Genomic DNA, 25,111 nt, shown 5'->3' with positions numbered 1-25,111 from the left:
TTTTGTACAGTGAAAGTAAACTAGTTTCTAATGAATTCAGAAAGCTTAAAGCATAAATATCTACATGCCTCAACTATCAGCTCTTGGGTTAGAGCCATGACCAAACAGTCCAAATAATGTAGATAATCAATATTCCCATTTAGCAATGGGTCACATGCCTTTTTCTTCCTACACAAAATGTTCACTTCTCAGAAAATATTTTGCTTAGCTTACAAATTAATTTGCAGTCCTTGGCATACCCCAGCTCAGTAGTAAGAAATAAGCAACCAGTAGAGCTGGCTTCAAGTCAGAATTTAGCCCTGGAGAATTGACAGCATGGCCTCAGAAAGAAGCATTCATCTATTTGCTCTGAGAAAGTTAATGGTTTAAGTCAGAGACAAAGTGAAAATGCTGCTCTCATGCAACTCACAGTATTCTATAGAAAGGGGTAACGATTTTTTTAAAAAAAATATTCATATTGGTAAATGTCTGGAGTTATTTATAAGGAAAGGCCAAAACTAATGTGGCTCAAGACTATTATTTTACCTATTCATTCCCCCAACAGTTTCTGGTTAGTTTTAACACTTTTTTTTTTTTTTAGCAAGAGAGACAGACAGACAGGAAGGGAAAGAGATGAGAAGCATCAATTCTTCATTGTGGCACCTTAGTTGCTCATTGATTGCTTTCTCATATGTGCCTTGATTGGGGGGGGGGGGGTCTCCAGGAGAGCAAGTGACTCCTTGGCTTAAGCCAGTGACCTAGGACTCAAGCCAGTGACCAGGGGGTCTATGACCATGGGGTCTTGAGTATGGCAACCCATACTCAAGCTGGTGAGCCCACGCTCAAGCTGGAGATCTTGGGGTTTCTCGAACCTGGGTCCTCCGCAATCCAAGCCAATGCTCTATCCACTGCACCACCACCTGGTCAGGCAATGTTGTCCTATTTTTTTTTTTCTTTTTTCTTTCTTTTTTTTTTTTTTCTACAGAGGCAGAGATAGACAGGGACAGACAGACAGGAACAGAGAGAGATGAGAAGCATCAATCATCAGTCTCTCGTTGCGCATTGCGACTTCCTAGTTGTTCATTGATTGCTTCCTCACATGCGCCCCGACCGTGGGCCTTCGGAAGACCGAGCAACCCCTTGCTGGAGCCAGTGACCCCGGGTCCAAGCTGGCGAGCTCTTTGCTCAAGCCAGATGAGCCCGCGCGCGACCTCGGAGTCTCGAACCTGGGTACCTCCGCACCCCAGTCCGACGCTCTATCCACTGCGCCACCGCCTGGTCAGGCTGTTGTCCTATTTTATACATGTATTTCAATCTTTTAAATTCTAATCAAACTGTACGTGCTATCACATTTATCAAATAGTAAAAGAAAACAAAAATGGTAAAATATCTCAGTAATATTCTACCCAAATACACTTTCAATAAGCAGTAACGTAACTAAAGCAAAATTCTCAGAAGGAAGGCCAAATTAATGCGCTTAGTTTTACACACTTGTAACTTGAAATTAGTATATTCCCTTACCTAATTTTTTGTCATTAGTTGCTAAAAACAAATGAAAATCTATTTTTTATATGAAATTAAAGATATTTTGCAACAGAACTGTTTAGCCATACATTTTCCTAAACCATTCAACCTTTTTTAAGGTTATTTTTTATAAGGTAACCATAAATTAAAGCTCCACTTGCTTCCTTTGTTAATGGTTTTCCCTGACAAAGGATATTAACTTCTTCTGGAGTCTTAAACTCTAATATGTGCAGCTTATTTTTTAAGGTCCCAAATCATTTGCCTTTCCATAGAATTTTTTTTTCCTGCTGAAACAGGGCAAAAGACAATAAAATGCTGCCTATGTACACTGCAACAGAAGCCTGGTTTAAAGAGAGCCATTTCTTGAGCCCTGGCCGGTTGGCTCAAGCGCCCATCTGCTTCTCCACCCCTCCCCCTCTCCTTCCTCTCTGTCTCTCTCTTCCCCTCCCGAAGCCGAGGCTCCATTGGAGCAAAGTTGGCCCGGGCGCTGGGGATGGCTCTGTGGCCTCTGCCTCAGGCGCTAGAATGCCTCTGGTTGCAACAGAGCAATGCCCCAGATGGGCAGAGCATCGCCCCCTGGTGGGCATGCCGGGTGGATCCTGGTCAGGCGCATGCGGGAGTCTGTCTGACTGCCTCCCCGTTTCCAACTTCAGAAAAATACAGAAAAAAAAAAAAAGATAAAGAGAGCCGTTTCCTAACAACTTTGTCTACTTTACCTCTAACATATCAAAAAGGTATATTTGGAACTGTCTACATTTCTTTCTACTGTCCTGAAGTCATTTTGACAGGTACTATAAGACTTACAAAATTTTAAATAATCCCTGATTGGTGTATTTCTTTTTCATAAGAGAATAATATAGATTTCTAGTCTATTGGGTTTTTGTTAATGTTAACATAGTTTTTAAATACTGCAAAGGCCAAGTCTTATATTGCTGGCTTAATGCAGTTAAATCCTCATTAACTGGTGTAAATAAAAAATGTATAGAGAAATCTACATTGATTTTTAACAGAATTTTAGTAAAAATAGTTCCTATAACTACAATCTAAAGAATACTAACAATGCTAACCAAAGACAAGTAACAACAACTTCTAACACCCTGATATTCAAGTCCTTTGGATTAACCAGGCAGGAAGAACTATTGACACTCAGAAGCCTTGAAAAAAAATGAGTGGAGAAGAAAATTCATCAAAAACGAGCTAAGCCTGACCAGGTGGTGGTGCAGTGGATAGAGTGTTGGACTGGGATGTGGAAGACCCAGGTTCGAGACCCCGAGGTCGCCAGCTTGAGAGCGGGCTCATCTGGTTTGAGCAAAAGCTCACCAGCTTGGACCCAAGGTCACTGGCTCAAGCAAGGGGTTACTCGGTCTGCTGAAGGCATGTGGTCAAGGCACATATGAGAAAGCAATCAATGAACAACTAAGGTGTCGCAATGAAAAACTGATGATTGATGCTTCTCATCTCTCTCCGTTCCTGTCTGTTCCTATCTATCCCTCTCTCTGACTCTCTCTTTGTCTCTGTAAAAAAAAACCAAAATTAAAAACAAAACAAAAAAACGAGCTAAAACAGTAATGAAGGGGGGAAATGCAGTTATCAACATAAAACGTCACTTCCATCAAAGACACACACACAAACAGCCCTGGGGACCCTTGCATCATCTGTTCCCTTCCTGAAGCACTGTTACCCCAGGTATCTGCTCACGGCCTCCCTCACCTGTATCGCCAGCTTCTCAGGGAGGCCTGGTCTGACCACACTGTGAGGACCACAAACCCGCCCACCGCACCCAGCACTCCTAACTCCCTCCATGTTCTAGTTCTTTTCCAATGCACTTACCACATCAAATAAAATATGACATTGTTTCTTATTTTGTCTATTGTCAGCCTTTTTCTCCTCCCCAGTAAAATGTCAGCCCCACAAAACTAGAATTTTTTGTCTTCTTTGTTCACTGATCTACCTTCAGTGGCTAGAAGAGTGTTTAGAAGACAGTAAGACTCAGGAAATAGCTGTTGAATGATGACTGAATGAACACACAATTATGTGTATAACATACTCAAAGCAATAAAATTTTGTGTTTCTTCCATATGTCAGGTATAACTAAACTTGATTTTAATTAGTCAAGAGGTCATATAAGTAAATGTACACATAGGAATGTACATGACTCTACATTCTCCCCTTTGATGTCTCCATCAGTCACGTACTTACCTGCATCGTCCAATAGAGCACAGAGCAATGGGGTCGCCCACCACAGCCACCAGGGACTGGGCTCTGGTGATGGCAGTATTGAGGAGTTTGTAGTTAGATAAAAAACCATAATCTAAGTCCTCCGTGGAATCTTCCAGCAGTTGCTCTTTCTTTTTAATTGGTGTCTGTTTATGTTTACAAGTATGCCTTGTACGTACTGTACTAAGAAACAAAACTCTAAATTGCTTTCCTATTAAAAAAATAGAAAAGAAGAGTTAAGATTGTTATTCTGAACCACTGATAAAATAAAAGAATTTTTTTTAATGTTATTGCTACATGACAGGTATTGGCACGGATATGGAAAAGCTGGAACTCGTGCACTCACTGCATGTAGGAGTGTAAAATGGCATATAAAACACTATGGAAAATAGTATGGCAGTTCCTCAAGAAATTAAACATAGAATTAATACATAATCCTGCAATTCCACTTCCAGGAATCTACCCAAGGGAACTGAAAGCAGGGACTTGAACAGACACTGTACACCTATATTCATGGCAGTGTTATTCACAATAGTCAAAAGGTGAAAGCAACCCAAGTGTCCACCAAGAGGAGAGAGATAAACAAAATGCAGTATATACATGTAATAAAATATTATTCAGGCTTAAAAAGAAAAGAAATTCTGACACATGCTACAACCTGCGTAAACCTTGAAGACATGATGCTCAGGTAAATAAGCCAGTCACAAAGGACAGAGTGTATTCCTGCACTGAAATGAGGCACATGGAGCAGTCAAATTCATAGAAGGCACAATGGGGGTTGCTAGGGGCTGGGAAGAGTAGGGAGGTGGCATGAACACATAAAAATGGTTAAATGGTAAATTTTATTTTAAAAAAATTTCAGTATTATTGCTGGAACCAACCTTAGTGATAATCTATTCCCAAGACCCCACTCAATACAAGGCACCTTTCTCTAGCCCAGTGGTAGTCAACCTGGTCCCTACCACCCACTAGTGGGAGTTCCAGCTTTCATGGTGGGCGGTAGCAGAGCAATCAAAGTATAAATAAAAAGATAGATTTAACTATAGTAAGTTTTATAAAGATTTATTCTGCCAAACTTGGCAAAAATCCAACATAAAGTACTTGGTAAGTAATTATTATTATATGCTTTAACTTGCTGTAACTCTGCTTTATAAATTTTATAAAGTAAAGTTACTTCCCTACTTTATAAATCACCATTACTGTGGAACTGGTGGACGGTTAGAAAATTTTACTACTAACAGAGATACAAAAGTGGGCGGTAGGTATAAAAAGGTTGACTACCCCTGGTCTAGCCTCTTGGTGACCAAGGCAGATGCAGCTGATTCTATGAGGAAGCTTTAAGAGTCTAGTGTGTACAACATTTTTTTAAATTCTCTTTTTTATAGTAACACATCTGTTCCTTCTTTCTATGACAGATCTCCAAATATTTGAATACAGTTTTCATGTCAGTCTTTAGTCCTCTCTTCTTTAGGCCAATCAATGACAATTCTTTGTACATACTGTGGTAGTTTCTAGACTATTAACTCAATATTCTTTGGGTACTTCCTAGTTTACTGGTAATATTCCTTCTAAAATGCACCCAAATTCTGCATGACCTAGACAACATATGGTAATAGTGGAGCTATTTTTCCCCATGATTTAGTAATTGTTATACTTACCATTATATAGTACCGTCACACCTAAGATTGTACTGGGCTTTTCAGCATTCACATCAAAGTGTTGTTTCCTATATTTAAAAGCATAAATTGTGTAGCAACTAGTTGCTGGCAACTATCTTCACTTAGGAGGCAGTCACATAATTGCGGCCACTGAAAAAGTTCATTTGTTCAAACTTCTTTTATTTAGATACAAAAATTTAATAAACTTGTAAATGAGCTTGACCTTTAACTACCAAATTTGGCATTAAAGAACTTGATATGAAATGATGACATAATTGCTCATCCAGAAAAAGAGATTTTGAGAATAAGAAAGCCCATGTGCACATACTTCAAGGCTTAAGCATCTGAATAACTTAGTTTGTTTCAAGTAATACTCACCTTGAACATTTAGTACCCTTTCAACATTAACATCAGATAATCTCTTTTTTCGAAGTTCAGCACGTATCCTAAACACTTGATCAGCATAAGGAGTCACGACGCCGATACTGCCATCGTCTAACTTCCCCCAGGCTACTGGCCACTTCCTTCTTAACTCTTCTACACGTTCTACTACTTCAAATACCTTCAAATAAACACACATGTACATACTAAAGTTACACAAGTGTTTGGTGAAAAGAATATGGTAACTGAAATAGGATTCCATTTTAGCAAATGTCATTTTAAAATTGCCTCTAAATAAGAATAATGCTTTGCTTTTTAGGAAGACAGTGATTTCAAACAGTAAACTCTACAATAATGTACCCAGTGAAGACATAAAAATCAGAGACAATGTTATTGGCAATTATCCCCCACCCTTTACCCAGTCTCCTCCATTCTTAAATGTGGGCAGGTTCAAGTTCTTGTGTAGGAAGGAGAACAGGGACACGGCCATAAAACTGGCAAGTGCACCTAGGGAAACATACACAAGTTCCAACATTCCCGGTAGTTCTCAGTCCACTCTCTGCAGGTCAGGCCAATGAAACCAACCAAGAGAATATTCCTAGAATGAGTGCCACCATTCAGTCTCGGCCACACAAGGTCTAGCACTGCCCCATCCCCTACTGATGTAACTAAGCGGAGCCACCAACAGCTGGCACCAAACCACCACTGGGACTGGACAAATTTGGGTCAGGGTTCCCTATCATCTAGTGATACAAGTTCACCCAAGACATTTCATTAAAATCACAATAAAGTAACGGTGTATTCTACCCAACTAAATGTTTCAGATGATACTTATTTGGCTTTTAGTGTAGTTAAATCTATTTTAATTTAATAAATTGATTAAACAGTTTCAATGCTTAGTGCAGTGGAAAATACAATGATTAATAAAACATGTCCCTAGGCTGCTAAGAGATTACTGTACATTTAGAAAACAAATTCCTAATTTGAAAAAAAAACCATGTAAAGGCAAGCTCAAAAGAGAGTCAGGAAAGATTCTAGAGAGGAAGCAGAAATTTTTTGTCTTCTAAATATTTATTTATTTACTATTTGTTAATAATAGCAACTTATAAATATATTATACTTAGTAAAATTTGACAGTTTTTATGCCTTTCAAGAACTTGAGGATTATTGGCTAGGATGCAGTTTTCACTTCCAGATACAAATTCAATGAATGACAGTCGCCCTGCTGTTATGGTGTAACAGCAACTGCCCCAGTTTGAAGAGCAAACTGGACTGAAGACATGGTGCTCTCACTAGGGAGTAAGAAACATGGGTCTAAGTCTACTGTCATAAGGAATAATACAGAGCTGTATTCACCCACTTGGTTAGATATGGGGTAGAGGAAAGTCGGGGAGACACCTCCACTGTCCCTTCATGACACAGAGTTCCTGGCACTAAGCAACACATAATCATTTCTCTACTTTGTCCTTGTATTCACACCCTTATATTCTAGACAGCACAAAACAACAGTCAGAACGCACAGACTTGGAATGAGGAAACTCTCTTCCAGACAGACATCTAATAAACTGGTCAAAATGAGCAAACCATCACTGAAAGCCTCCGCAGATTGATCAAAGAGCCAATGAGAAATTGAGAAGCATACATTGCACCCAACAAAGCCTACAGAAACTCATAAGAAGAGTTGAGAGGCCAGGGCATGCAAACTAGGGACAGCACCTACCCCCAACAGCTCTGTCTACCTGTTTCAGCAGCCAAGGGGCAGTGCCCACCTCCCCCATCTCCCTAGGGTGGAAGGGTTATCGCAGGGCGTTTGGGCAGCTGGCTAATGTCACAGCTCCCTTTTCCACAGCTCTGTGCCACAGAGGCCTCTACTTAGCAGGGAGCAGCAATGGCTAGTGCCTGTTCCCCCACCGCAATCTCCTGCTGTGTGGGAGGGTCTGAGGGGGCCGGTGGGCGGAGAATACAAGAAACAAAAGGCAGAGGCAAATCCAACCATATTAATAACAACACTAAATGTGAATGAATTAGACAGTTTACTCAAAAGGCAGTTGTTTTAGACTAGATTTACAATAAAACACATAACCATGCAATGATGTGGCCTACTGGAGATATACTCTGACTCAAAAATAGAAATAAAAGCATAAAAGTATGAAAAAAAAACATGCCGTGTAAACAGCAACCAAAGTTAGCTGAAGTAGCTATACTAAATTGACTTTAAAATCAAAAAATGTTAGCAGAGATGAAGAGGGACATTTTATAATGATAAAAAGGTCAACCCACCAGGAAGATATAACAACTATAAATATATGTAACAACTAACTACAGAATCCCAGTATATGAGGCAGAACCAGGTTCCCCTCTATGCCACAAGTTTTATCATACCTGGTGGGCTCAGTTTTTAATACCTATATACATCAGTCTACTTCTAACTTTGTTTCCATAGCTCCTCTCTTCACACTAAATTCCTCACATCTTGGGCCTGGCCTGTGGTGGCGCAGTGGATAAAGCATCAACTTGGAACAGTGAGGTTGTGGTTTCAAAACCCTGGGCTTGTCCGGTCAAGGCACATACGAGAAGCAACTACTATAAGTTGATGCTTCCTGCTCCTATCCCCCATCCTTTTTCTCTCTCCTCTCTCTAAAATCAAGAAATTAAATCTTAAAAAAAAAAACAAATCCATATGGCCCTGGCCAGCTGGTTCAGTGGATAGAGCATTGGCCCTGCATATGGACATCCTGGGTTTGATCCCCGGTCATAGCACACAGGAGAAGCAATCATCTGCTTCTCTCCCCCTCCCTCTCCCATTTCTCTCTGTCTTCCTCTCCACACTCAGTGGCTCAACTGGTTCAAGCATTGGCCCCTGGTGCTAAGGATAGCTCAGCTGGTCCAAGCACCAGCCCAAGACAGGGGTTGCCAGGTAGATCCCAGTCAGGGTGCATGCGTGTCGGTCTAATTCCCTTCCTCTCACTTAAAAAAAATCCATCTGACAATACATTTTTTTTTTAAAGAATTGTGTCTTGGTGCTTAATATCCCCACAATACAGCATTGTATTGAGCCCATTTCCTTATTGTGGGATATAAACTCAGTCAGTATCAAGAAAAAAAAAGGATAATCTTTCTTATTCTTTCATTCTACCATGGTAAGCATGTGAAAAAAGACAATTCACACAGTCGACAAACACAGGATATAAAATAAAAAACCATGTTCCCTAAACAAAGGACAATTATACAAAGCAAAAATGCTATGAATATTCAGCTCCAGATTCTTTAATTTTACTTTTAATTCCATCCTCTAAGTTCCTTACGATTTTAAGTCTGTGTGAGACTAAGTTATTTTCATAATAATGAAATTTAAACCATTCCAAAATCTCATCATGTCCTCCTAAATTTTAGTCAGAACCTTTATAAATGAAAAAAAAAACAAAAACCAAACAACTCATTTCCCCCCTATTTATGTTACTGGTGCTATATGCTCTAAAACACAAAACAGACCCAAGTCTCACCTGAACAAGGTCTACCCTCAGGAAAAGTCCAGGGCTTCTCAAAACATTGTACTGCCCATACACGCCTACACTGGTATTGAAGAGTTGGAAACCCTTGCCTATAAACCAAAGAGCTTCTACTCTCAGCCCAAACAACACCTATACCCCCTCTATCAGCACCCACAACCCAGGATCAGTTTCTGCCCCAAGGAAAGAGCCCTGGGGCAGTGTGTTTAACTGCTTTCCCTGGAGGAACTCAAGGGGCTGAAGAGAGTGAAAGAACAACCATGCTCTGCTGGTGAAGTTCAAGGTGGCTTCAAATGTCGCTAATGTTCCATACTTAATATTTAACTCTCACATAAATCTTATCTTTGCATTTTAAATATGAAAAATATTTCATCCCCCCAACAACACTTTTAGTAAAATTGACAACCCAAGAGGATGCACCTTACTTGTCCCATAGCTTGTAGGTTTCCTGGGGAACTGGCCATGTCATCAAGAAGAAACATGTGGCCCAGGCTGGGAAGTTGAGCACCTGGCAAACACCAGCCCTGCTTCGGGATCACAGTTAGGGCTCAGCTCTGACCTCTGGTGTCACAGCAGGACCACCAACCAAACCTTATGAATTTCAGGCCTGCCTCTCCCTGTCAGCACTCAAGCCTACCAGGGCTGGTTTCCTGGTTTCCAGGCCAGTAGCTTCCAGCCTGAGTGTAAGAATAATTAAGGAGACCCTACAGTTATCTGTCAGTACTTCAAACATGTAGTAAAAGGCAAAAAATTTATGTGATCTGAAGGGAAAACACAGAGTATTTATTTCAAACGTTTAAAGAAAAGTTTACCTTTTCTTAAAATTAAATGGCACAGACTAACCGAAATGTCAAGTTTGCTTTTGGCTAGGATTTTATCAAGTGAGTACTAATGATTTTCTTGTCCTAACTTCTAGCTATAGGCCTTTGATCAACTTTTTAAAGTAAAGATGAATTACTATTATATAATAAAGCCATTTCTTAGGAAATAAAATGAGTAAAGCATGGGTCTCAACAAACAAAGGAAAACAAAGAGCAGAGATCAAGAACCATCCCCACCTGACCAGGCGGTGGTTCAGTGGATAGAGCGTCAGACTGGGACACAGAGGACCCAGGTTCGAAACCCCGAGGTCGCAGGCTTGAGCATGGGCTCATCCGGCTTGAGTGCAGGTTTACCAGCTTGAGTGCAGGGTCGCTGGCTCGAGCATGGGATCACAGATATGACCCCATGGTCACTGGCTTGAAGCCCAAGGTTGCTGGCTTGAGCCCAAGGTCACTGGCTTAAAGCCCAACGTTGCTGGCTTAAAGCCGAAGGTTGCTGGCTTGAGCCCAAGGTCACTGGCTTAAAGCCCAAGGTTGCTGGCTTGAGCCCAAGGTCACTGGCTTGAGCAAGGGGTCACTGGCTTGGCTGGAACCCCCCCTGTCAAGGCACATATGAGAAAGCAATCAATGAAAAACTAAGGTGTCACAACAAAAAGTTGATGCTTCTTATCTATCTCTCTTCCTGTCTGTCTGTCCCTATCTGTCCCTCTCTCTGACTCTCTCTGTCAAAAAAGAAAACAAAACATTCCTCCAATGACCAAACCATGCACTCACACACATATGCACATACCCCTCCCCTCTGGGTTTCCTGAAATCCAAAACTCCACTAGCAGTGATGACCAGAACTTATCCCAAGGGTCCCTGGCCTGCTGGACCCTAAAGACTTCATTAGGTTTCTGTCTGCTGCCTGATCTGATCCCTTGTACTACTCATATTCTCTTTGAAATTTAAAAGTCAAGTTGTAAGAGAATCATACAAGTTGGAGCACATAATGGGTTAGCAACATCATCATCTCGGTTCTGAGGAAGCTCTCTGTAGCACAGTATTCCGCAATTCAAGTTTTACTCATTTAAAATGATGCTTCATTTGAATAAGCACTATAAAATGTAATCAGAGTCTATTTTACATGGCTAACAATAATAATCTATATAAGATAATACTGGCTTTTCTTTACAATGAAGTCATGTATTTTGTATTTTATCACAAGACAAAATATAAATCAAAGTGTTTGTTTTCCACAGGAGATTCATCTTCACAAATTAGTTATACAAGAGAGAATCAACTTTACACACTATTTTCATGTAAATGAGTCAGCACACATTAAGATGTCAATGCAAAATTTTAAATAAATGTTCAACAAGAGTAGACTACGTGACTGCAAAATAGTAACAATTTGCAAAGAAAACTAAGGTACCTCTGCGTTATTATAAAAGGCTGTGCTATTTTTTTCTTGGACATCTTCCCCTCGTGCTGTAAAGAAAGTTAATGGGTAGAAATCCTTGTGTGCTGGTTGTTTCCCACTGGCCATCAGTTTGCCCTCATAGAAGAGCTCAGAGGTGTAACTGCAGAAAAAGACCAAAATAAATAAATAAAGAGGAATCTAGCATCAAAATTAAATTCACCCGTAAGAACAAAAGAATCAGTCAATTCTAACAATGCTGCTTCATGTCCATGATTAATTTTAAACTAATCATCTAATGCCAATGAGGCTAAGGTTTTCTCCAAAATTAAAGCAGCAACACCAGAGTAGGAGCCTGGCATATCATTGCTAAACGAATTCATTTAGGTAAGGTACAAAGCCAGGATACAGAAAGAAAAGGAAGAAATGACAACAGTTCAATACCAGACAAGAAGCTTGCTCTCTGAGAAAATGTGCTAACTAGAATATTTTCTCAGTTAATACATTTTATTATATATATAGATCACATACATGCAAATAAAAGATATACAGATATTCAAACAATACACACAACTGAAGGGCATTCAAGTCTTCAAAAATGAAATGAGTACTCTACTGATGAAGAGACTAGTACTTGATTCATCACTGACTGCAGCACGTGACTGGCAGCAATAAAAGAGGAATCGCATATTGAGATATTAATAAAGCCACCGTTAAACCTAAATTTTTATTGCTTTCAGAGAAGCCTGAAAATGGTTTTCACATGACTGACACAATCAACATTATTAAATTATACTAAACTTTAAAACAAACTTTTGGTGGATGTAGGGGCTTTCTAGAGTACTAGGTAAGGTTCTGTTTAATGTCTGGATGTCACATGGGTGTGCTCAGTTTAAGACTATTCAGCTCTTATTTAAGATAGCTTTACTTTCATGGATGCATACTATATTTAACACAATCTTTCATAAACTTTATTACTAATTTTCATGGTTTTCCTTTATCCCTTCCTTCTTTTTCAAACAGATTCCTCATATAACACAGAGACAATAAGCTAACCATTATATACCATACTTGGTCAACATATTTGTTTATTACATCATGTAGTTTTACATATATACTATATATTCAGTCAGAGAGAAATATATCATAGATAGTAGGGCCTAAAGTTTTAGTTTCCAAAAATGCCCTATTCTGCAAAAAATTCCAGTTCTGACTTTTGAAGATTTCTTTTACAAATATAAAAGTAAACATAATTTGTAACACAAGAGACACTGTATGACTCTGCAGGGAATAATCTGTCCCTAGTGATAGTGCTGTTGTGAGTCCCCTCCTACCAGCCCACAGGAAGTGTGATGCAGTGAGGGCCGATCAGACCTACTTGATGATAGCTTCATGGGAGCGGTAGTTCTCACAGAGAAGGATCCGACAGGGGAACTCGGAAGGATAATGCTCATAGAGTCGATCAAGTAATGAAACATGCAGGTTTCTCTCCCTGGCAAACTCGCTGTAAACAAAAGGACTGAGCTGTAACAGACAAACAGAGGAAATATAATTAAATATACAAATAGTATTTTTAAACCTACTCATTAAAAAACCCACTATGCTGAAACTTCTGATGTACAAGAAACCTCAACACTGAATGCTAGAATAAGCAGATCAAAAATATTTTCACTGTACAAAAATTAACTCAAAATGGATCAAAGATCTAAACATAAGACCTGAAACAATTAAGTACATAGAAGAAGACATAGGTACTCAACTCATGGACCTGGGTTTTAAAGAGCATTTTATGAATTTGACTCCAATGGCAAGAGAAGTGAAGGCAAAAATTAATGAATGGGACTACATCAGACTAAGAAGTTTTTGCTCAGCAAGAGAAACTGATAACAAAATAAACAGAAAGCCAACTAAATGGGAAATGATATTTTCAAACAACAGCTCAGATAAGGGCCTAATATCCAAAATATACAAAGAACTCATAAAACTCAACAACAAACAAACAAACAATCCAATAAAAAAATGGGAAGAGGATATGAATAGACACTTCTCCCAGGAAGAAATACAAATGGCCAACAGATATATGAAAAGATGCTCATCTTCTTTAGCTATTAGAGAAATGCAAATCAAAACGGCAATGAGATACCACCTCACACCTGTTCGATTAGCTGTTATTAGCAAGTCAGGTAATAGCAAATGTTGGAGAGGTTGTGGAGAAAAAGGAACCCTCATACACTGTTGGTGGGAATGTAAAGTAGTACAACCATTATGGAAGAAAGTATGGTGGTTCCTCAAAAAACTGAAAATAGAACTACCTTATGACCCAGCAATCCCTCTACTGGGTATATATCCCCAAAACTCAGAAACATTGATACGTAAAGACACATGCAGCCCCATGTTTATTGCAGCATTGTTCACAGTGGCCAGGACATGGAAACAACCAAAAAGCCCATCAATAGAAGACTGGATAAAGAAGATGTGGCACATATACACTATGGAATACTACTCAGCCATAAGAAATGATGACATCGGAACATTTACAGCAAAATGGTGGGATCTTGATAACATGATACGAAGCGAAATAAGTAAATCAGAAAAAAACAGGAACTGTATTATTCCATACGTAGGTGGGACATAATAGTGAAACTAAGAGACATTGATAAGACTGTGGTGGTTACGGGGGGGAGGGGGGAATGGGAGAGGGATAGGGGGTGGGAGGGGCACAAAGAAAACAAGATAGAAGGTGACAGAGGACAATCTGACTTTGGGTGGTGGGTATGCAACATAATTGAAAGACAAGATAACCTGGACTTGTTATCTTTGAATATATGTATCCTGATTTATTGATGTCACCCCATTTAAAAAATAAAATTATAAAATAAAAAAAAAATAAAAAAAAATAAAAAAAATAAAAAAAAAAATATTTTCAGGCTTGACCTGTAGTGGCGCAGTGGGTAAAACATCGACCTGGAACACTGAGGTTGCTGGTTCAAAACCTTGGGCTTGCCCGGTCAAGGAACATATGAGAGTTGATGTTTCCTGCTCCCCACTGCTTATCTCTCTCCCTCTCCCTCTCTCTCTCTCTCTCTCTTTAAAAAATGAATAAATAAAAAAATTAAAAAATATATATATATATATATTATTTTTTTCAATGAACAGCCTGACCAAGGGGTGGTGCAGTGGATAGAGCATCGAACTGAGATAGATGCAAAGGACCCAGGCTCAAAACTCCAAGGTCGCCAGCTTGAGTGTGGGCTTATCTGGTTTGAGCAAGGCTCACCAGCTTGAGCCCAATGTCACTAGCTTGAGCAAGGGGTCACTCAGTCTGCTGTAGCCCCTCCCGCCCCCCCCCGACCCCCATCAAGGCACATATGAGAAAGCAGTCAATGAACAACTAAGGAGCCGCAATGAAGAACTGATCTCTCGCCCTTCCTGTCTGTCTGTCCCTATTTGTTCCTCACTGTCTCTATCACAAAAAAAAAAAAAAGATTTTTTTCAGTGAACAATTCCTATATATATACTATACTACAAAGAATAATACTATACAATATTATAAAAAACTAGGCTAAAATTTCTAACTTTTCATTTCACTATACCAACGCTGACCTAGAGATTTTACACACAGGTTAATAAAGGACTCCTCCAACATAATAAATAGCTACTGGTCCGGTAATTTCAGGAATGCAACTGACTGCATCACTGGGAGAGTCAATCAGTTATTTCACTAAAACTGATCAAATATTTAAAATGATGAGCAGGCAGGATATTTTGCTGATGAATAATTTTTTTTTTAATAATTAGCAAAATAACCCTCTTTCTCTCATGATGAAGATTAAGGAGCCATTCTTCATTATACCTTTGAGAGCTAAAGAACATAGTTAAAGTACTTTTGGCAAACAAAACCAGAATTCATTCCTCTACACCAGGGGTAGTCAACCTTTTTACACCTACTGCCCACTTTTGTATCTCCGTTAGTAGTAAAATTTTCTAACTGCCCACCGAATTCCATAGTTATGGTGAGTTATAAAGTAGGGAAGTAACTTTACTTTATAAAATTTATAAAGCAGAGTTACACCAAGTTAAAGCATATATTAATAATTACTTACCAAGTACTTTACATCAGATTTCCACTAAGTTTTGCAGAATAAATCTTTTGTTTTGTTTTGTTTTGTTTTTAAACAGAGACAGAGAGAGGGATAGACAGGGACAGACAGACAGGAACGGAGAGATGAGAAGCATCAATCATTAGTTTTTCGATATGTGCCTTGACCACAGGTCTTCAGCAGACTGAGTAACCCCCTGCTTGAGCCAGCGACCTTGGGCTCAAGCTGGTGAGCTTTTTGCTCAAACCAGATGAGCCCGCACTCAAGCTGGCTACCTCGAGGTCTCGAACCTGGGTCTTCCGCATCCCAGTCCGACACTCTATCCACTGCGCCACCGCCTGATCAGGCACAGAATAAATCTTTATAAAACAGCTTACTATATTTAAATCTATCTTTTTTTTATACTTTGGTTGCTCCGCCACCGCCCACCATGAAAGCTGGAATGCCCACTTTTTAGTGAGCGATAGGGACAAGGTTGACTACCACTGCTCTACACATTCAACTCTTTCCTGGATGTCCTGACAGCTACAACACTATACAGATTCAATCTTAGCTGTGGCAGAGATTTTTAAAACAGATTTTCATAAGAAAATATTTTTTTTATATGTTAGGTATGCAAATACATAAAATCAAACATTTTTTTTGAGACTTTGACCATTATTTTTAATTAAGCACTCTGTTTCTTATGATAGCAAAAAATTAACCCTTCAGGAAAACAAATGTTCGAACAAGACTTGGGGAATTGTAGGAAAATTAATTTATATTTAAAATTACTTTTTAAAGAAGAGTAAGAATAAAAAATTCATACTACAGAGACTTTTTTTTTGACAGAGAGTCAGAGGAATTAATAGGGACAGACGTCCAGACAGAAAGAGAGAAATGAGAAGCACCAATTCTTCATTGTGGCACCTTAGTTATTTTTTTATTGCTTTCTCTTATGTTCCTTGACCAGGGGCTCCAGCTGAGCCAGAGACCACTTGCTCAAGCCAGTAACCTTGGGTTCAAGCCAGTGACCTTTGGGCTCAAGCAAGTGACCATGGGGTCATGTCTATGATCCTACACTCAAGCCAGTGACCCCATGCTCAAGCTGATGAGCCCACGCTCAAGCTGGCAACCTCAGGATTTCGAACCTTGGTCCTCCGTGTCCCAGTCCGACACCCTATCCACTGCGCCACCACCTAGTCAGGCCATACTACAGAGACTTGAACTTCGAATTAACAAACATAAAAACATTGTTAGACATTCTAAGTTGGGATCGCAATTTTCCTTCAGAAATACCAATGTTTTTCACTATTAGTACAGAAATATTTAAAGTGTTCAAACCATAATACATGGCATAACTTTATAGGCTGTTTTAGAAAACAGAATATAAAACATCAATAATTAAAAGTTCCCTTCAATACAATACTGCAAAGGGCACTTACCTGCATGTGATCACCAGCCAAGACAATCCGAGTGCTCTTAGTTGCTAATGCTAGAGGCATGATGGTTTCACACTCCATGGCCTGGGCAGCTTCATCTAACAGAATGTGCGTAAAAAACCCTATGGAGTATAGTGCAAACACAGTAAAACACATTACAACAGCAACAGAGGCCAGTGCAGGCTTTTTTTTTTCATTTTGGCTAAGAGTTCAGTGTGCTAATTTAAGGGTTGTGAGTAATTTTAATGCCAATTCTCAATTTAGAAAACCGTCCATTTAAAAAAACTAGAGGTTAAAAGGAGTAACTATTCCACTCAAAAACAGATACATAAAAGAAATCTGGTGCTAAAGGCCCCAAGACTAACAGCTGAATCGCTATATTTAAAAATATTTTGCCTGACCGGGTGGTGGCGCAATGGATAGAGCGTTGACTGGGATGCAGAGGACCCAGGTTCGAGACCCCAAGGTCGCCAGCTTAAGCACTGGCTCATCTGGTTTGAGCAAAGCTCACCAGCTTGGACCCAAGGTTGCTGCCTTGAGCAAGGGGTTACTCGGTCTGCTGTAGCCCCACAGTCAAGGCACATATGAGAAAGCAATCAATGAATAACTAATGTGTCACAACAAAAAACTGATGATTGATGCTTCTCATCTCTCTGAGTTTCTGTCTGTCTGTCCCTATCTATTCCTCTCTCTGACTCTCGCTTTCTGTAAAGAAAAAAAAAAAATTTAAAGTGCCGAATAGTGGCTTTTCATCAAAAAAGAAGAGCTGGCATCAAAACACTAATAGGCCCCAAGTCCTTTCACTATGTTATGGTGAAATGCCAAAAAATAAAGCAATGGTAGTTTATACATAACTTTAACTTAAACATGCATATTGGACATTAAAATAAAGTCATACCAAAATCTAATATAAAGGAGAAAGTTATAATCCAACTTTAAAACCAAAGTTAACCTATTAGCATATTCACTAATTTAATTATTTAGGTTTACTCTGTGTGTGTGTGTGTGTGTGTGTGTGTGTATTGGAGGGGGGGCAAAAGGACGTTTCTAGTTGTGATTACACAAAACACAGTTCATTCTTGTATTATTTGTTAAGTATTGTATTATTTTCCATTCAACTGAAAACCTACTTTTGCCCCACCCTGTGTGTATGTGTGTATATATATATATATATATATACATAAAACATAATTTTTTTAAGTCTAAGACTCTACCCTGAAAACACACCAGTCTGAAACAAAAAAAAAGACTAATAACAAATATTAAAAATACTCATTATGCAAAGTCCCCAGATGCAAACACCTGCACCAGGAGGCACCCTACAGCTCAGTTGCTGCCACCACTCTCACCAGTGCACAGAAATCTGTGCCCAGAATGAAGACGAAGCCCCTCTGCCCCTAAAAGGGGAGAAAGAGGCAAAAATCTCCTTGCTGTTTCAACGTGAAAAAAGAAAAAGCTGTCCCCTACTGCTAACTCCCCAAGGTTAGAAGGGGGCCCTGTTTTTCCTAATGTAGCAAAGAACACAAAGTAGCTCCTCAACTCTCCCAAGTAATCAGCCTACTATGAGGGGGCCCTAGAACCTATCCTCTATTTCCATCCCTATTTCTATAAATATCAACAAATTCCAGACAATCTGTTCACACAAATTTTTAATGCAATTTATTTTTTTTTAATTCATTTTAGGGGGGGGAGAGAGAGGGGGGGGAGGAGCAGGAAGCATCAACTCCCATATATGCCTTGACCAGGCAAGCCAGGGTATTGAATCGGCAACCTCAGTGTTTCCAGGTTGACACTTTATCCACTGCGCCACCACAGGTCAGGCTGCAATTTGTTTTTAAGTGGGGAACTTTCTACATCTTACTGAATGACAATAATAACCCTCAAGATCATCCATTTAAACAAACAGCAATGGTTCACAGTACAAGTATTAATAACTATTGTCTATTTACCCACAGTGGCTCAAGCAAGATATGGACACATGCATTTTTCTCCCTGTTGAGAGAATCTGTGCTTTTTGTTCCACATGACTAATTAAGGAAGATGATTATATAAACAATGAATTAAACTGGAAAAAACTGAGACTAGTGAAAAAGAAATCTACTGTTTTCATTAGATAATATTTTAATTAAATAGAGCTAGGCTTGAATCAGGAACTAAAAAATCATAAAGTTATTATACCTATTGCTGAAGTTAGTAAAGGTAACTTGAATTAATCAAACTGATTCTTCCTGAGCCTTAATTTTCTCATCTGTACAATAACCCTCCATATGAGAATTGAATGAAATAAAGTAAAGTATAAACACCCAGAACAAAGCACAGTTGACTTCTAATAAGTATTTTTCTATACTCTTGCTCTTTAAAGCCATCCTTTGCTCTTTCTCACAAAACTTAACTGTTTAGGAGGTTTGGATATTTAATCTACACAGCAAATATGCAGAGTATAATCATAAAGTAATGAGACCGATTGTTAAATAAACATACCAAAATTTACATTTCAAATAAGTGTTGTTCCATTCAAAGAAGTCAGTTGGGAAGAAATATAACTCATTCCAATGATGCAGTCACTGTTCAAAACATTTTTGAAACTCTGCTTTTATAACTGCCCTCACCAGCCAGCTATGAGCTGCATGCACAAGAAAATAAGTCTCATTACTGAGAGGCATGTCTCTTTTTTTTAACCCCTAGAGGTATTTATTGCTCAGTGTGATCACCTACCTACCTTATTTACCAGTCTCAGAAAGATTTACATGTTTGAAACTTTTTAAAAAAATTAAATCTACCCTCAAAAAAAGAAAGAATGACCACCATTCATTCATTTAAGATAAAGAGAGTTTATCAAGAGCCTCCAGGTGTCTTTATCCTGGGGCAGGTGCCAGGAATACCAGGTGAAGAGAACAGTCTCTCTACCTTCCAGGATGTTCAAAAGAATTTGTCACTGGCTCTAAAAGCAATTCCAAAAGGAGAAAGAAAAAAAGTGTTGAGCAATGCCAACAATTATAATATGGCAGTAATAAATGAATATTCTTCCCAAGAAACTAGCTTAAAGTGACACCACCCTTTGATGGTTAAGTTCTGCTATATTTATCAGAATTCCTTGCCACCTTATATCTGTACTTTGTATAACATTAATTTTACATAGTTTCTGTCTTACAATAATCTCAACAATATGTTAAAAAAAACCTATCATGATTGTTGTCTCTACAATGTACAACACAAAAGTACTTTAAGACAAAAACAAGAAAACTGTAAATAACACCAACACTGTCCAAATGTTAATTTTTCACATGATCAATAGTAAACAAATACCATCTGATCAATTAGAGAATAAATATACTAGAAGTCACTAAAATGTCTAAAATAGGGTTGACAATTTCCATTTTTTGTAAAGGACCAAACAGTATATACTTATAGGTTTTGCTGCCAGTACAATCTCTGTTACAACTATGTGATTAGGCTGTTGTAGCACAAAAGAATCTTTTGGTAATAAACAGGTAAATAAATAGCCTAGCTGTGTTCCATGCAAAAAAATTTTATATATAAAACAAACAAGAGCCCACAGTCTGCAGTTTGCCAACGCCTGGTCTAGACTGAATGCAGAACCCCTAAGCATTCAGGGACACACACACACACACACACACACACACACACCCCGTCTATGTCTGAGTCAGCATACCAGGTTCAAGGTCCAATTGACAGAGGTACTGGGAAGTATTCAATGTAACAACCACCACTCGGTGCTTAAGAATATCTTCCTTCTGTGGCATCTGAAAGGTGGAATGTGCGCTTGAGATCAAACAGTACTGATGCACAACTGGGTGAACAGTCTTTACCCAGCGATTTCTGAAATATACCCTATAAAAGAAGACAATATTTTCTATTTGTATTTATTAAGATCTTACCAGCACCTGATTATCAAACTATTGACATTATTACTTAAGACCACAATATCTGGAAATTAGAAATAATCCTGGTAACTGTTAGCACTCTTCTGGATTAGAATTTAACGAACAACTGTGACCTGCCCCTACCAAAAGAGTCAAACAGAAAGCATAACGCACTACCATAAAATAAACCTCTAATTTTTGTATTCAGATTGACCTTATAATAGAATGCCATGCAAACAGTTCCATAAGCATTGCTGTTTAAGTTCAGAGCATTCCATTGGGAATTTTTTTTCCCTAGAAAATTCTAGAAAAATATACTTATTCCGTTTTAATTATCTATGCTAATTTATAACAGAATTGCATATAGAATTACAACAGAAATTTAAAAATCTGCATTTCACTTTAGAATATATTCTTATATCTATATTTAAATAGACCTCTAATGTTCTAGAAATTTAAAAATCAATATAAATTTTGGACAATCAGATAATCTTAAGAAATTGGATCTCCTCCATTGATTGCAAAAGAAAAATATTAGTAGGCCTCATGCAGTAGATTACTGAACTGGTACAAAAGCCACCTTTCCATCTATCCGCCCTCCCACCCATAAAACAAAAATCTACTCGGTGTCTGTGTTTCAGCACAGAGCAAATCACATGGCCTGCAAGCTTTCATAAAGGCTTCCGATTTCCTCAAACTTTAATGGAAAGCCAGCAGAGAGTTCTGACAGGGCAGTCACATGACATGACTTATGTTATTCAAGGACCACTTTGTGCCTCTAGACAGAATATATTGTTTGGGGGAGGGAGGACTGGAAATTGGTATGCTGGTAAATGTTCAACCAGTTCTGAAGTCAGGGTGGGAATGATTAATTCGCTGATTTCTGTGGTATAAAGCCTACTACTATGACCAATTTCAAACTACTATATAACATCACTGAACATGAACTTGGGAAGACAAGAACCTGATTGGCTCTCACAAGCAATTACAGCTGGCTGCAACATACACTGATTGGAACAAAGTCAGGAGCAAAAGACAGAAGCAGGAAGACCAGTGAGAAGGTTGCGGTAAGGTCTGGACAAGAAAAGATGATAGCTGATGTAGGATGGTAACAGTGGAGATGTGAAAATGGTCCAATGCACTACTCCACATGCTGAGAGTCATGTTGACAGAATTTACTGATGAACTAGATGTGGAATTGAAGAATAAGGGTAATCTCATGCCTCTGAACCTAGATGGATGGCAGGAGGGTTTACAAAGGTAGTAAAGGGAGAAACAGATCTGGGTGCACGGAGATTGAGAACTCAATTTCGGATATATTCATTAGCAGACATCCTATTGGAGATGTCCAGTAAGCAGAGGTATATATAAGTTTCAAAATCAGGAAGAATACCTGGGACGAGAAATATACAACTGGAGTAACACTTAAATCTGAAAACTGGATGAGATCACCTGGAGTAAGTGTAGATAAAAAAAACAAACTAGTTGGAAGAACGAGTGATAGGCCACACCAGCACTTAGACTAGAAAAGAACAATACAGTAAAGGAGAGAGTAGGAAGGTTCAGCCAAATCGGGAAAGAACGCAAGAGTGGGGGTGCAATCAAGGGGCATAAAACTTCCGTGCCACTCAATCTTTTGGACATTTTCCAGGCCCATCAAGTTACCTGATGTATTTGCAGCATCCAGTTCTGTGGCTGCTTCCTATCTGAACCACTTTTCCTAGAGCTCCATGACTCGATCTTCCCGCTTGCTTTCTCCCTCCCCAGGTTAGGGTTCTCAAGTCCTAATCTTGGCTCTCTCCTCTTATCAAGCTCTGTCCTCGCCCCTGACAATTCCATCCAGGCCCTTGGCTTCAATGCCCTAAGGAATCACACCTTTTTCTCTTTCCAACCAAGACCTATCTCTGAGCTCCTAGATGCATATCTAACTCTTTATTTAATATTTGCCCAGGCAGCTCAAATGTAAAATGCACAAAAAGTAATCTCATGATCTTCCAAAATGTATTGTAACCTCCATCAAACACTTAAAACTGGCTGTCTTCTTTAAACCTGAGCAAAAAAAAAAAAGTATTTCATAAATGTCTCTAAATATAAATGGTAAGAAAGAAATGTATTTTTTTTATTTTTTTATTTTTGTATTTTTTCTGACGTGAGAAGCAGGGAGGTAGAGAGACAGACTCCAGCTTGCGCCCAACGGGGATCCACCTGGCATGCCCACCAGGAGGCAATGCTCTGCCCATCTGGGGAGTGGCTCTGTTGCAACTGGAACCATTCTAGCACCTGAGGCGGAAGCCATGGAGCCATCCTCAGTGCCCAGGCCAACTTTGCTCCAATGGAGCCTTGGCTGCAGGAGGGGAAGAGAGAGAGAGAGAGAGAGAGAGAAAAGAGGAAGGGGTGGAGAAGCAGATGGCTGCTTCTCCTGAATGCCCTGGCCAGGAATCGAACCCAGGACATTCATACACCAGGCCGATGCTCTACCACTGAGCCAACCAGCCAAGGTCAGGGATGTATTTTATTGTATTTTTTAAATGTGTATTTTATTGATTTTAGAGAGAGAGGAAAAGAGAGAGAGAGAGAGAGACGACAGAAACACTGATCTGTTCCTGTACGTGCCCTGACAGCCTCTGTGCTTCAGCATGATGCTCTAGCCAACCGAGCTATATGATCAGGGTGCCAGGAACGTATTTTAAAACATTATTTTTGCCTGATCTGTGGTGGTGCAGTAGATAAAAGTGTTGACCTGGAATGCTGAGGTCGCCGATTTGAAACCCTGTGCTTGCCCAGTCAAGGCACATATGATAAGCAATCAATGAACTAAAGTGAAGCAACTATGAAATAATGCTTCTCGTTCTACCCCCACCCCTAAAATAAATAATTTTTTTTTAGAAAACCACATTTTTTTGGCCCTAGCCAGGTGGTTCATTGGATAGAGCGCCATCCTGGTACACCAAGGTTGCAGGTTCAATCGCCGGTCAGGGCATACAGGAGAATATAGGAGAAGCAACCAATGAGTGCACAACTGAGTGGAACAACAGGTTGATGCTTTTCTCTCTCTTCTTCTCTCTCCCTTCCCTCTCCTCCCTCTCTCCCTCTCTCCGTCTCTCTCCTTCACTTCTCTCCCCCTCTTAAATCAATGGGAAAAACATTTTTTTTAATTTAAAAACTTTTAAAAACATTGCTATGATAGGAATAACTGCAAACTTTATGAAAATAACCAATATCGTATCTATGAGATGCAAAAATTTTAAACATGTTTTTAGTGCCAATAAATCCTAACATTTCAATGCATTAATCCTCATAGGATGTAAGGCCACATAAAAAAATACGTAAGGGAAATCAACACTTTTCTTATTTTATTCCATTTACTAAATGAAATAACATAAAATTTGTATTTAAATATACTTATATATTTTTCCACCTTGACTAAACCATTCTCGTGATTTACAGGGAGGTAAGATTTTCTGCTAGATGGTAAGTTTCTGACTTTGGGCCATTATAGCTACACATATACCTTATAGGAACATAATTTATTCTTTTTTTTTTTTAATTTTTTTTTTAATTTTTTTTTTTAATTTTATTTATTCATTTTTAGAGAGGAGAGAGAGAGGGAGGGAGAGAGACAGAGACAGAGAAAGAGAAGGGGGGAGGAGCTGGAAGCATCAACTCCCATATGTGCCTTGACCAGGCAAGCCAGGGTTTCGAACTGGCGACCTCAGCATTTCCAGGTCGACGCTTTATCCACTGCGCCACCACAGGTCGGAACATAATTTATTCTACACTTTAAATGTACTACATGTTGACTCATAACCACCAAAACATAATTTTATATGGGAAAGCTAAGCATCATGCTAGTCAAATGATGGATTTTAATGTTTATCAACAACGGCTCTACTGCCCCACATGTCAAATAAACTATGCTCAGTTGACCAAAATTTGAGATGCTTTTATCCATTGTTTTTCAAGCCAAGTACACCATGATAATTGAGGTTGCCATGGTTTCTACATATAACACACACACAGAGACGGAAACACATGCACATACTCTACCAACAATGAAGCAAGCGAAATCCTATTAGCTATCCAATTTTCCCTTAAGCTAAAAAAGATTAGAATCTGAAGCAAACTAGATATTGACAATATATTTACCTACCGGAAAATACCACATTTTCATTTATAGTGATTGTATACATGTGATGTTTTCTTATTATTAAACACAAT

General features: G+C 39.0%; 1 protein-coding gene across 3 annotated transcripts in view; it reads right to left on the bottom strand.

The window, feature by feature from the left end:
* HELZ (helicase with zinc finger) overlaps positions 1–25,111 on the bottom strand; it is a 193,708-nt gene that overhangs the window by 60,698 nt on the left and 107,899 nt on the right. For all 3 annotated transcript variants that reach the window (XM_066235080.1, XM_066235082.1, XM_066235081.1), the window contains 6 exons: positions 20,683–20,861; positions 17,013–17,131; positions 12,867–13,012; positions 11,504–11,651; positions 5,757–5,940; positions 3,703–3,931 (listed from right to left, as the gene is read on the bottom strand). In XM_066235080.1, the coding sequence (XP_066091177.1) occupies positions 3,703–3,931; positions 5,757–5,940; positions 11,504–11,651; positions 12,867–13,012; positions 17,013–17,131; positions 20,683–20,861 (1,005 nt within the window). The remainder of the gene's footprint in view (positions 1–3,702; positions 3,932–5,756; positions 5,941–11,503; positions 11,652–12,866; positions 13,013–17,012; positions 17,132–20,682; positions 20,862–25,111) is intronic.

This window comes from Saccopteryx bilineata, chromosome 6, assembly GCF_036850765.1.
Source record: "Saccopteryx bilineata isolate mSacBil1 chromosome 6, mSacBil1_pri_phased_curated, whole genome shotgun sequence".
Classification (NCBI taxonomy): Eukaryota; Metazoa; Chordata; class Mammalia; order Chiroptera; family Emballonuridae; genus Saccopteryx; species Saccopteryx bilineata.
The sequence above is the reverse complement of the archived record's forward strand: the minus strand, read 5'-3'. Positions and strand labels throughout refer to the sequence as shown.